The sequence below is a fragment of the Heptranchias perlo genome, chromosome 32 (genome assembly GCF_035084215.1).
Source record: "Heptranchias perlo isolate sHepPer1 chromosome 32, sHepPer1.hap1, whole genome shotgun sequence".
In the NCBI taxonomy this organism is placed as follows: domain Eukaryota; kingdom Metazoa; phylum Chordata; class Chondrichthyes; order Hexanchiformes; family Hexanchidae; genus Heptranchias; species Heptranchias perlo.
This window is the reverse complement of record NC_090356.1, coordinates 7,743,971-7,758,602: the sequence shown is the minus strand read 5'-3', so window position 1 is coordinate 7,758,602 and position 14,632 is coordinate 7,743,971. Positions and strand designations below refer to the sequence as shown.

At 44.2% G+C, this 14,632-nt stretch overlaps 1 protein-coding gene across 1 annotated transcript in view; it reads right to left on the bottom strand.

Annotated features, from left to right (window-relative positions):
* The window catches only part of espn (espin), a 132,313-nt gene that overhangs the window by 54,982 nt on the left and 62,699 nt on the right, over positions 1 to 14,632 (bottom strand). Inside the window, exon 8 of the mRNA XM_067970279.1 lies at positions 2,760 to 2,912. Within this exon, the coding sequence (XP_067826380.1) occupies positions 2,760 to 2,912 (153 nt within the window). The remainder of the gene's footprint in view (positions 1 to 2,759; positions 2,913 to 14,632) is intronic.

Below are 14,632 nucleotides of genomic sequence, written 5' to 3'. Positions count from 1 at the left end.
TGATTTTGAATAAATTACATTGATGTAATATCATCAGAAGACATATTACTATTCTAAACTGTAGAAAATATATCAAAATACTATTTGTTAGCCTAAGTGGTTCTATTTTGCACAATAATGTAGAATCTTTTTGCACTGTTAATATTGAGTAAGTGACCCTATTCCAGTGTGCAATTGTGGATTACTAAGCAAGGAAGGTTACAACCATCTGTTAAGCCTTATTAAAGACAGTAAAAGGGCTAATCAAGGATGAAGTGACCTACAATCTGTTCCTGAATATGGGGCTAACCTTGCATCAGAATTTACTTTAACCCTGTTATGTGTAGGCACTATATTATTCTCATTACCCTTTCAGAAAAAAAGTCGGCATGTTTTCCTCTGTGTGTAAAGATAATGTGAAGTTCTTATAATAAATGTCATTCTAAATCAAAGACAATTTAATAAAAAAAGTTAATACACTCAGAATAAAATACTCTATTATAGTAATGTAACCCTTCCCCAGTCTGCTAGACCACATCTGGTAGTCTAGACTAAATCCTTGGACCTCTGTCGTTCTGTGAGGTGGCCCAGGTAGTCCACAAGATATCTGATTTCTGTTCACCAGTTGCTAAATACTATGCTTTTCTGTATTTGTTGATTTACTTACAGATCATTTCTGTTGGTGTAGACTCATAAAAATGTTAACTGCAGTGATATTTTTCCTTTGGATAGCTGACACTGTCTTTTAAAAGTTAGGACAGTGGTCCCTGGGAGTCTGTTAATATTTTCAGGGGATACCCAGGAGTGTATCAATTTCTTCGTGGGGTTCTCAAGAGGGTGCCAATATCTGCATGGCGTTCCCTGTACAGAAAAGTTTGAAAACCACTGGGTTTCACACCTCGCTGATAGGAGAGGTTAACCATGGATATATAACAATCTCTAGAGATGTCATTCTGCCCATCCAGCCTCTAAACTATGCTGTAGAGAAGAAAAGGATGGAACCCTTGGTGATTTTGCTACACTTTTATTGGCAAGTCACCCATCCATTGCTGAGTCCACCATGTGACAACATATTGGGATTTTTTTTTTAAAAAGAAAAAAAAGGCTTGCATTTATATAGTGCCTTTCACAACCTCAGTAAGTCCCAAAGCGCTTTACAGCCAAATAAGTACTTTTGAAGTGAAGACACTGTTGTAATGTAGGAAACGCAGCAGCCAATTTTGCAGCAAGTTTGTTAAGACAGCCAATGACGTGTAGTAGCGACCATGTAGCATAATGTCAATGAAAACTGACTTCTTGTAACTGTTGGGGATGTGTCCATGAATGCCCACCTTCCATCTAATATAGGAATGCCCAATGTTCTGGAAGACTTGAAGACTGGTTGGAGATTACATACCCAAATTGCAAGAAGTGACATTCCTATCTGACCCCAGATTAGAGAAATCAAGGCTGAAGTTGATGGCCATTTAGGACCGAGATGAGGAAAAATTCCTTCACTCAGAGGATTCTGAATCTTTGGAATTCTTTACCCCCAGAGGGCTGTGGATGCTCAGTCGTTGAGTATGTCAAGACTGAGATTGATAGATTTTTGGATTCTATGATGGAATCAAGGGATATGGGGACAGGACGGGAAAGTGGAGTTGAGGTAGAAGATCAGCCATGATCTGATTGAATGGCAGAGCAGGCTCCAGGTGCCATATGGCCTACTCCTATTTCTTATGTTCTTATGAAAATGTCAATAAGGGGATTTAGCGAAGATGGGGTAAGGTAGGGATGGAGACAGGCAATGTTGCAGAAGCAGAGGTGAACGGTCTTGGTTGTGGACAGGATATGGGATTTGAAGCTCAGCTCTGTGTAAGGCAGATTTTCAGAGCTGGGTACAATTAGTGCCGCCTGAAGGGGTGAGGTGGGGATTAGGTTAGGTAGGTGGCTGGAAGGCAGTCTGTGGCTGGAGGGCGGGGGGGGGGGGGGGGGGGGTGAGGAAGGTGACTGCACAGATAGTTCTCACACTTGGTGAGAGGGGAAGGAGCAAGGGAAGGAATTTGAAGGTGCACTTTGTCAGAGAGAAAATGAGTTATGGGTTGTCCTTGCTTTCCAGGACGATCCAGGAACAATAAGAGGATTTGATAGGAAGTGCAGTAATGCTTGACATTGGTGTTAGACTAAGTCCTGGTTTACTTCATCTAGTCTTTGCAGCCTTGGTGGTATCCTGCATTGTGGCCTTTCACCTTGGTTTCTCCATTTTAAAAAGTGAGTCTAATGTCTATGCTAACCATATTTCATAATGTAATTCACTGCTGCTAAATTAATGATATCACAATAGACCAGAGTGTCATTACAGAAGGAGATAATCCCTGCATTAAAATAGCAGGCAGGGGAATTTCACACAAACATGTTTGCATGTAACAAACATTGTAGCATTTGTTACAAATATTGCACAAGGCGATTTTAATCAGATTGTGAAAAGCATTCCTTTGTTCTTGTGTTTAATTCCAGTCACAGACTGACATTGTGCAAATTCCAAGCAGTTGTTGCTTTCCTCACATTCTTCACAATAAAAGCTATAAGTTAAATTTTTTTTTTAAATCGTAAAATGGATTTCAACCTTAATTGGACATCATGGAGAACTTTGTAAGTAAGTCCACTGGAGAGGGTGAAATCAGTCAAGTCATAAGTAACTGTATAGAGAATTTGTTCTGGATCAAGCTTTACCCAGAATCTATTCTGGATCAGGGGTTCAGATAAACACATTGTTTAGCTGTACAATGGATGAAACTCACCTCCTCGTTGGGTGCCATCTGACTGTTTTCCACTGTATCGTTTCCTAGACACTTGTAGTACTCTGCTGTGCTGGGTTCTTTGTTGAAACTTCTTGACTTCCGATTTGACTCTACCCTCCGTAATCTATCTGGATTTATTTCATTGGGGTTTAACTGTAAGTTGAGGTAAGGAGGACAGAGGTAAAGAATGAGAGAGAAAGTCAATAAAGTGAAAGCACAAGTATATCTACATCTGTCGGTCCACAAATATAATTTAATATAAAGTGTGTCTGTGCACAGCTATACTCCATTCAGGTACAGAACAGATGTGGGATCTATAAATTAGATGATAATGATCAACGCTATATCTATTGTCCATACTTACCTCCTACCCTGCCCTGAGAAGGTGGGGAGCTTTGAGGAGATTGTTTTACAACTAAGTGGTCACGTCAGAGGGCATTATGAGTTAACCACTCAATGTAGGACTGAAGCCACATGTAGGCCACAGCAGGTTCCCTTCTCTAAAGATCCCACAGCACCATTTGAAGAATGGCGGTTCTCCTGGATTCCTGGCCTGTATGTATCCCTCAAACAACACCTAAAACAGATGATCTTTCATTACTGAAGGAATTCAGTTGGATTCTTACAGCAATCCAGCAACTTTCATGGTCATTTTTTCCCTGTTTTATTGAATTCAATTTCTCAATTGCCCATAGTGAGAAGTTGAACTCAAGACCTCTGGATAACTGGTGCAGTAACGTAACCACTACACTACTGTATCCTTCTGAAGTGACAGCTCAAGAACACTCAAGCCGCAATCGACAGGGCAAATGCAACCAGTGAGGTATATTATAAAGCTCCTCACCTTGCACAGTGTACCAGAGGTGGCTTGTCAAGTGAGGCACTGACTCACCTAAAATGATCACAGACAATGACCAAGGTGCGCTTGCTGGAATGGTTATTTTCTGTTCACATGGTGAATTCCAGTAAGTGTTTGCATCAGAAGATCTGCTGTTGTATTACATTATTGATAAGCAGCTTTGCTCCTCTTTTGTGTGTGTTAATAGCGGCCAGGTCTTTTTTTAAGCCAATATCGGGAAAAGTGAGTTAAAGAAAAGCAGCTGACTTTGCCAAAGGCTTTCTCTCCTCCGATCTGTTCATCAGTTGCCCTCTTACCCTTTTCCTTGAACTTGCATTCTTCTTATAATGAAAGTTGGCTGTAGACAAGAAAATAAAACGCAATGCGTATGCGCAAAGGGTCCATTGCCATGGTAACAAGCTGACTTGGGTAGGTATGTATAGCATGTGCCTCACCAGTCAGCACTGCACTGTACCACATGTTTACCCTGGCAGCCCACCCATTCAACTGCAGGCAAAAAGGAATTAAATCATTTCATCCCAATCCCAGTGTCCACTCTTGTCTGAACAGGAAACTGAATTTCCAGCCCACCGGTCCATAATGACGTCAAACAATCCTACTATAGTATCTGAGAGGACATAGCAAAAAATAAACAGCATAAAATGCAGAAGATTCCTCCCTTCTGCAGCAAGGAGCAAAGAAAAGGTAAATTATAGGAATGGAGGAGTTGTTCCACAATTAATGACCCTCATTTTTCATTGGATTGACCGTTAATTTTTTGCCCAGTTTGTATTTTATCCCTGGGTTGCTTCAGAAGCCCAATGTGGAAATGTTGCTCAGCTCTTCCAAGTTTTATTTTTGGCCCTTGTTTAATTTACCTCTGTGAAATGATGTGAAGTGTCAGCAGACACTGATTACACTCACCTCCGGACCCCCACAGGAGGACCACAAGATTCATAACCCGATGATGTTGATAATATAACAATAAATTTAAATTCTTGCTCCCTTGCTGTATGAGTACATTGTCCAGTGTGGCATTGAGCCACGTTTAGGAGGCACCCAATGGGTTCAATTCCTGGTCTGTACTGAGTTGGCTGATCTTAGCCAGGGCAGTGGAGGGGGGTGCTCCAGCTGTCAGCAATCCCGGTCTACAGAGTGGCTCCTCCCCGCTGGTCGAAGTGCATGTGTGTGGATAGTGAATGAGCACAGGAATGGCTCAACTTGGCAAGGTTGAATATTACATAGATTAGAATTACATAGAATTTACAGCACAGAAACAGGCCATTCGGCCCAACTGGTCTATACTAGTGTTTATGTTCCACACGAGCCTCCACTCGTTTACTTCATCTCACCCTATCAACATACCCTTCTATTCCTTTCTCTCTCATGTACTGATCTAGCTTCTTCTTAAATGCATCTATGCTTTTAGCATCAACTACTCCTTGTGGTACCAGGTTCCCCATTCTAACCACTCTCTGGATAAAGAAGTTCCTCCTGAATTCCTTATTGGATTTATTAGTGACTATCTTATATTTATGACCCCCAGTTTTGGACTCTCCCACAAGTGGAAACATTTTCTCTCCGTCTTCCCTATCAAACCCCTTCATAATTTTAAAGACCTCTATCAGGTCACCCCTCAGCCCTCTCTTTTCTAGAGAAAAGAGCCCCAGCCTGTTCAGTCTTCCCTGATAGTTATAACCTCTCAGTTCTGGTGTCATCCTTTTTTGCACCTGCTCCGGTGCCTCGATATCCTTTTTGTAATATGGAGACCAGGACTATGCACAGCGCTCTTAGTGTGGTCTAACCAAGGTTCGATACAACTTTAACATAACATCTCTCCTTTTCAATTCCATTCTGCTCACACTCACTGTCCAGGCCCACGTATAAATAGCAGCCACTTGCGTGAGGTACCCAGAGGACTGCCACTGCCTGTGGAACCACGCCCAGCAAGCGCTGGCAACTTCAGGAGCAGAAGGGAGAAGAGAAAATTGAAGTGAAGTCCTTGGACAGGATACTAGAGCACTGAAGGTCTTCAGGGAGTAATTTTCTGAGTGCGCTCTGGGGACGGAGAACCTCACCTGTCACCAGCACGTATCAGAAAATCTCGGACACACTGCCCACAAGACGGTAATAACCTGCTTGAGTCACACCCGGGGTTTGTGCAATGGGTCTGTGCTTTTACAAGAGGTCACTTTGTGTAAAAAAATAATTGCATCAAAAAAAAAATCCGGATTAAAATGTCCCAAATATTTACATGATTAACTGTGGTAGAAAAACACTGCGAGGCGGGGAAATATATGGGAGGGATTTCAGAAGATTTACCGTTCAGTGGAAAAAAACAACAATCCCTTGTGGGCCCCACGGTGCAGATGGCTGAAAATTGGTGGCAAACGGAAAACCCCGGGAGGAAACCCTTGCTGATAAATAAAAATATATTATGTAAACCTGGCCTGACGGGGAGCTAAAGCTTCGCAAAAATCAGGCTCCAAACCCATCATGTCCCCCTTCGAACCCACCATGCTGAACTGGTACATGTGATTAACAACATCAGAAAACTGAATTGCACCATTTACACCATCAGCTTCTACTGAATTTTGGGCAGGTTCAACAGTACAATTCACACAAGGTCCTATGTAATACTTTGAAAAACAAATCAGTGCGTCTTTCTTTATGCAACTGGTGTAAATGTAATTTTTCTTCTCATCTTCCTTTTCTCCTGTCCTCTCCTGAAGGAGATGACTCCGACTGCGTTCAGTTCCAGAGGTGCTGGAAGCTCTCTTCGTGTGGGAGCCAATATAGTGAGTCTCGGAGGTGAGGCAACAAAGTCAAGCTCGATCTTCTCCTCACCTGACAGACACAAGTACATCCCAGTAGGGGAGTAGGGATCACTGGACAATCAGCGGCAGCAGCAACTCTGGCTGATTTTTTCCCCCATTTCCTTAGCCTGAGACCAATTAGTCCAATTGTTGCACTCTGATAGTTGCCCTGACTGAGCCCAGCCAACTGAGCACAGGGATCAAAGCGATGACTATTACCACACCCTGCGGTGCATTTCCTCACTAAGCCATTTGAGGAACCAGCAGAGATATTGGGCTCAATCTTCAGCCCCTCCTCCTGTTGATCAAGGCTTTGTGCCGAGGGTTTCATTTGTAAAATTTACCCCGCTATCACATTCTGTGCTCAGATTAGGACCAGAACTGTATTGTGCCCACATGAATTCCCTTTCCCTTGTCTCTCCCTCCCCCAGAAAACTGACGGCAGCCACAGGACCACTGCAGATCACACTGCCTCTCAACTGCTAAATTTTCTCGCATGCTTTGTGGCGTAGCATTGGGCTGTACCCACAATCGTCACAGCCCCTTCTGTCTCCAACACCCACTGAATAACTTCAGTACGAGAAGCCAAGTTTCAAACACTTCCTTCCCTTGGAGGCACAAGGCTACAGGGATGAAGAGCTGTCCCAGTAGCGTTGTATCCTACCTTAACAAGCACACTGATTTGTTGCACCAGCAAAGCTGACCCTTAAGGTGTGTCAACGCTACAACCTTTGCATTGCTGACCAAGTAGTTTCCACTGTGTGATAATGTTAAGGCGGCAGTATAACTGCAGTCAAATCCTGAACTGCCTGTGAAGTGCAGCAGTGGAGGAGGTAGTTTCAAATCACTTGGGGTTTAACCCTACATGGTGTATAACACCAGTGTAGTGCCAAACTTGGTTTAAAAATGCATTCATGGGGGGAGAAGGGGCCTTGGAGCTCCTGAGCAACTTTTCAAAACTTGCCTGGAGCAATGTTTGGAGAGATCGGATGCTCCCAGCCACACTCACAAAAGATTTAAGATGTAACAGCCAGGAGGGCAGCTTGGTGTGTGTCTGCAAGGATGTTTGCACACAGCTCCCTCTAGAGCAGATCAGAAAGCTATTGCCCTGTATTTGGATACCAGCAGTCACTTTCAGAAACACGCAAAGGACATTTTAAAACAACTTCACTCTTGCAATAAACCTCTCCTTTTTCACAATATTTTAAAACGTAAGGGACAATTTTATACATTCATGCTGGAGGGCAAAACTCTGCACCCGGAGCAGAATCTCATAAAACCTATCCCTTTAATGTCACACTGTACACGTGGGGGTCAGTGACGAAAAGGTAGCTCTCCTGCTTTACAACCAATGAAGTACTTTTTGAAGTGTAGTTACTGTTGTAATATAGGAAACGAAGTAACCAATTTGCTCACAGCAAGCTCCCACAAACAGTAATGAGATAATGACCAGATAATCCTTTTTTAAGTGATGAAGGTTGAGGGATAAATATTGGCCAGGACACTGGGGAGAACTGCCCTTCAAAGTAATGCAATGAGAATCTTTTACACACATCTGAGAGGGTAGATAGGGCTTCAGTTTAATGTCTCATCCCAAAGACAACATGACTGATAGTACAGCACTCCCTCAATACTGCAACGAAATATCAGCCTGGAATATATGCTCAAATCCCTGGAGGGAGACTTGAACCCAGAACCTTTGAACTCAGAGGCAAGAGTGTTACCCACTGAGCCATAGCTGACACCTATTAAGGAATTAATTATAGTAGATTTGTTCTGAAAACCTGCAGTTTTTTTAATTTACAAAATCATGTGACACATCACATGGTGCATGTGTTTAACCAATGATGATGTCCTTTAAAAGCTGTCGCAACAACACACGAACGAATGGAATGAGAAAAGACCTCACAGGCCGAAATCCCACTCATTTCACAGACTACGTACGATCTACCCTAACGTGGATTGTACCCCACTCACCTGAGGGGAAGTTCTGCACAAATATTCCCCAATCCCCAATGATAAGCAGATAAATGAAAATAAACACTCAGTGGGGAGCAGGAGATCGGGCAGAATGAAAGAAGCTGCAGGGCCAACCGAAATGTTGAAAAGTCTTAGTTGGCTTCTGAAAGCAAGGAGGAAGGAAGGAATCAAGGGATGCTGGGAGGGAGTTTCAGAGGGCAGGGGTGTAATGGCTAAAAGAATGTCTGTCAATGGTGAAGGGGGTGGGGAACGAGGAATAGATCAGTGTCGGAGGAGCAAAGAGTAGGAGGGTCATAGGATTTCCAAGAAACGCCATTGGCGGAAGGGTGTTACTCTCTGCTGTGACATACTTTGAAAATGTGGCCAAAATACACTGATCCAGTGTCGGGAATCTAAACCCTAAAAACCCGAACAAACGCAGGCGGTCTTATTTCTTTTTTTTCCAAATTTCTCTCTTGAAGGCGCTGACCCTTGCTCTCAGCCCTCACATTCATTCACACAGATAGACAACTTCTTCAGTAACATGTTACTCACTCTTCAGTGAGAGCCTGTTGGGGTAAATTTTAAGGCTGAATAGTCCCGGTGCGAAGCCTCGCTCGCTGGGAGCACGTATCGGAAAATCAGCGGATGCAACTTCCTGCATTCGTTCCGTTTATTCCAGAATATTAACCCAAACTCCAAGTATGGACGGGCTAGAAATTGTACACACTGCGCCTGTTTTTTGGGCGTTAAAGAACATGCAACTATGTGGGCACGGATGAGGACAGGATCCGATTAGGCTCTGATGCCCTTCGGCTCTGATGCACCCCATGCTCGAATAGCCAGCCGTCTAGGCTAACAATTGAAGAATGACTCAGCATTTTCAGGCGAGGGGTGGAGAAAACTGCAGCAGTAAAAAAAAGTTCGAGGGTTAATCAGAGGATTTGTTCAGAAACACTGTGCACGTCCCTTTATTAAGTTACAATATCTCGCCCTACTTCCACAGATATCAGGGGATGATAAGGTCTGTTGCAGGCACTGCTCAGATTAAGCAGCATTCGAAGGGTTAACCATTATTTGTTAAAACAAACACAGCTGCAGGTTCCACAATACCCGATTCACTTTAAATTCAGAATTGGAAGCGATTAAGAAAGAAAGACTTGCATTTGTATAACACCTTTCACAGCCTCAAGAAGTCCCACTGCACTTTACAGCCAATTAACTACTTTTGAAATGTAGTTATTATTATAATGTAGGAAACACAGCAGCCAATTTGTACACAGCAAAGTGATCAATGAGTTTTAGTGATAGTGGTTGAGGGATAAATATTGGCCAGGACAAGCTCCCCTGCTCTTCATCGAAATAGTGCCATGGGATCTTTTATATATAGCTGAGAGGGCAGACAAAGCCTGGACTTAATGACGAACCTGAAAGACGGCACCTCAGACAGTGCAGCACTCCCTCAGTACTGCACTAGAGTATCAGCTGAGATTTTGTGCTCAAGTCTTGGGAGTGGGACTATGAATCCACAACCTTTAGACTCAGAGGCGAGAGTGTTACTAACTGAGCCACGGCTGACACTGATCAAGCACTGAAGCAGATAACTTGAAACAAACCAACCTTGAAGTTTCTCCAACTATAATGTGTGCTACAAGACACATTTGAAGTAAATATTCAGTTCCATATCATGACAGAGCTATTGGGATTCCATTGCATTAACTATGGTGTAATCACAGATGAATTGTAGGATTTTTAAGCAATATACAATTGTGTACACTAACTATAACATTCAAATATGTAGTTTATTAAAAGGGACAGTAACAAATGTCACATGTGGAAAGTGCACTCTATCCGACTTATAAATGGCCTTGGAGAGGGTGCGGAGGAGATTTACTAGAATGGGACCAGGGATGAGGGGCTTCAGTTATGTGGAGAGATTAGAGAAGCTGGGATTGTTCTCCTTAGAGTGACAACAACATTGCTGCATTTATATAGCGCCTTTAACGTAGTAAAACGTCCCAAGGCACTTCACTGGAATGTTATCAAACAAAATTTGGCACCGAGTCACATATGGAGATATTAGGACAGTTTGGTCAAAGAGGTAGGTTTTAAGGACCATCTTAAAGGACTAGAGAGAGGTAATGAGGTGTAGAGGTTTAGGGAGGGAATTTCAGAGCTAGGGCCTAGGCTGCTAACAGTTAAAAGAGTTGGGGTTATATTCCTAAAAGGCTCTGTTGTATTAACACAGATTTAGCGGTCTTTTTTGATGAGTGCATCAAACCCCTCTATTTACTCTTGGTCCTTCTCTCACCAACTCATGCAAACCCTGAATCTGAGAGAGTGAGTGGGTCACCCATTCCCAGGCTGCCTTTACCTCATTCACCGTTCCTTCACTGTTGCTGGGTCAACATTCTGGAATTCCCTATCTAACGCCCATTGTGGGAGCAGCATCATCACAAGCTCCACAATGGTTCAAGGAGAAGGCCCACCACCATCGCCTTCTCAGGGCAACTGGGGATGGACAATAAAAGAAAGAAAGACTTGCATTTATATAGCACCTTTCACGACCTCAAGACATCCCAAAGCACTTTACAGCCAATGAAGTATTTTTGAAGTGTAGTCACTGTTGTAATGTAGGAAACGTGCCAACCAATTTGCACACAGCAAGATCCCACAAACAGCAATGAGATTATTGACCAGATAATCTGTGTTTAGGTCTTGGTTGAGGGATAAACATTGGCCAGGACACCAGGGAAACCTCCCCTGCTCTCCTTCGAATAGTGTCGTGGGAGCTTTTACGTCCTCCTGAGAAGGGGGCATAATTACGACCTCGTCAATGTCGCCCACATCCCGAGAACTAATTCTTTTAAATGAGATTGGCGATCCAAAGAGAGAGTGAATCAAACCTGAGTTTCTCCTCCCCCTCACCCTGGCGCCATTCTACAGATTTATAAATTATTTCTTTTAGGACGCAGTGATTTAACTCGGGTGGTGTGCATGCCTGTGGCAACACCTCGGTCTAGGGTCATCACGTTGTGAGGTGATTTCATCCTCTGCCACCACTAATGGCGGCAAAGGTAATTAGCTGGTTGTTGTTTGGGCCATTATCTTATTCTGGGGCCAGGCAGGCTGAGCTCTCAACCTGCTTGTACAGGGCAGCAGCGTAGTTTTCACATAGGAATCACCGAATCATGCAGCACAGAAGGAGGCCATTCGGCCCATCGTGCCTGTGCCGGCTCTTTCACAGAGCTATCCAACTAGTCCCACTCCCCCCTGCTCTTTCCTCACAGCCCTGCAATTTTTTTCCTTTTTAAGTATATGTCCAATTCCCTTTTGAAAGTTATTACTGAATCTGCCTCCAGCATCCTTTCAGGCAGTGCGTTCCACATCATTATAATGCCTCCATCCTCCCCTTCCTCACCTTAGTAAGGGGAAGGCCGAAAACCAGAATTAGAAAATCGTGAATTTGATTTCAGAGCAAACACATAGAAGCAGAAACATTTTTTAATGGAGAATTAGATATTAAAGCCTTTCCTTTCTGCCAACAATAACAGGAATGCAAGTGACAGCTTCCCTTCTGCCGGGCTATGCTTTGTTCTTTTGGCAGTCTTTAGGACCACAGCACATTCTGCTTTTACAAAGGAGAATTTGCTTTATAATGGACGATGGGCAATAAATGCCGGCCTCGCCAGCGACGCCCACATCCCATGAACGAATAAAAAAAAAAATTTGCTTACACCTACTAAAGAAGCCTCCAGCCTCGGGTTAGTTCCTAATCACTATCAGTCACTGAAATGTTTTTATAAATTTACCAGTGAACGGATTTAACCTACAAATTCAAATTTTGCAGGATACGAACGGGTTGTTGAGATGAAAAGCTTTGGCCCAGGAATTCATTAATGCCGTGCCCCGTTTTACACCCATAAAATGGGCGCCTTAGCATTCAATATGATGATGTGGAGATGCCGGTGATGGACTGGGGTTGACAATTGTAAACAATTTTACAACACCAAGTTATAGTCCAGCAATTTTATTTTAAATTCACAAGCTTTCGGAGATTTTCTCCTTCCTCAGGCAAATGTTTCAAGAGCTCCTTGAAGCCTACGCATTTATACATATTGAACAATACATGGTGTTTACAGACTGCCCCTGCAACTGCCCGTTGCCAAGGCAATCACCGTGTTCAGACAGAGAGGTGTCACCTGCAGAACCCCCGAATACACATTCAACAAAAAAACAAACAGGGAAAAAAAACAGAGAAAAAAAACAGAGAGAGGCAGAAACATCCGGAAGGCAGAGAGAGCCAGCAAATGATGGACAGCACACGCGTGCACGTTCCACACCAGAAGTGCGCCGCCCGCCAAATTGGTAAAGGCTCCAGTATAGGCGGCAAGAGACCTCGCCTGAAACAGGCGTTAGGCTCTCTGCAAATAGAGCGCCGAATCCCTGTTCGAGGCCCCCTCCCCAAAATTGGACTGCCCTGCGCCGGGCCTGCAGCGTTCAGGATAACCTAGTCTACATACAGCTTAACCAGTCCATAAATGGACCACTCGAGTCTGCCATCAAAAAGGTAGTTTAAAAAAATACTTACCTGATTGTGGAGCCAAGAAGAGCAGGAGTGCTCCACTGCGGTCCCGAAGACCATCCCCGATCACCCCCTCCCAGATCGGACCCCTCCCCAATCATCCCACCAAGATCGGCCCCCTCCCCAATCACACCACCTTGTTCGCCCCCTCCCCTATCGCCCCTCCCTGATGGCCCCCACCCCGCTCGCCACCTCCCCGATCACCCCCTCCCAGATCAGCGCCCTCCCCAATCACACCCACCTTGCTCGCCCCCTGCATGCTCAGCCCCCTCCCCAATCACCCCACCAAGATCGGCCCCCTCCCCGATCGGCCCCCTCCCCAATCACACCACCTTGTTCGCCCCCTCCCCTATCGCCCCTCCCTGATGGCCCCCACCCCGCTCGGCCACCTCCCTGATCACACCCCCCCCCCCCCCAATCGTTCCCTCCCCGATCACTCAATCCCCTATCGCCCCCCCCCCATCCCCTATCACCTCCTCCCCGATCGCGCCTCCTCCCCGATCGCGCCCTCCCTGATCACCCCCCTCCCCGATCATGCCCCCCCCCCCCCATCGCCCCCTACCCCTTTCCAGGACCTATGTGAAGGCCACTGCAGGGAAGTCAGCCGGCCCAACTTCAGCCTCGTGGGACCAGCAAGCTGCCTCAGGAGGCCCGATGGATGTCCATAGCTCACCAGTAATATGCTGATGAGGCCCGAGGCCCAATTTTGGGTGAGCCTCAGGTCTCCAGTTTCTGCCACACCCAGCTATCTCAGGCCCGAAAAACAGGCCAAAACAAATTTCCATCCCTTTAACTTTTGGGCATTTTCATGCTCCCTTAACGTCCACCCGAAAAGGGCTCATAAAAATATCCTTTTACCAACAGAAACCCGAGATTCAGCCAAAGCCACTCTTTGCATAAAAGAACACGCAGTCCTCTTTCACTGCTAGCTTGTGTTTTAATGACAATGCACCAAGTCAAAAAAATACTACAAAGGCAAAAATACCGACATCAAAAACAGTATCATAATGAGAGTTTAGAAAAACATGCTGCATTTCACGATCAACACACTCCTAGTCCTTCTCATTAATTACAGTCTTTGCTGGTCCTCTACCTGAAACACATCCAGCTCAATGTGAATGTGTAGAAAGTTTAAGTCTATTAAATATAAAAGTGAAACTTCCACAGGAGCCTTATATCACAGAGAAGTCTTTGTATAACTAGGATAAAGTAATTGTAAACAATTTTACAACACCAAGTTATAGTCCAACAAATTTATTTTAAATTCCACAAGCTTTCGGTGTTCACCTGACGAAGGAGGAAGCCTCCGAAAGCTTGTGGAATTTAAAATAAATTTGTTGGACTATAACTTGGTGTTGTAAAATTGTTTACAATTGTCAACCCCAGTCCATCACCGGCATCTCCATATCATGGGATAAAGTAAAGAAGTGAGCAGAGGATAGTCAAACAAGGAGAAAGATTTAAGTTTGACTGGAATGAATAATTCAATTCCTATTCATGGTCCTCAGTTTGAATCCCTCTTTGTAAAGGCAATTTTTTTTCCTCCTTAAACTATTTCAGATAGACCTCACTCCAGTTTTGCAAATATTCCAAACACAGAAAACGTAAAATATTTCTGCATCTAAAACAAGCATCACCATGTCAAAACAGAGAACAGACTTGAAAAAACAAAATG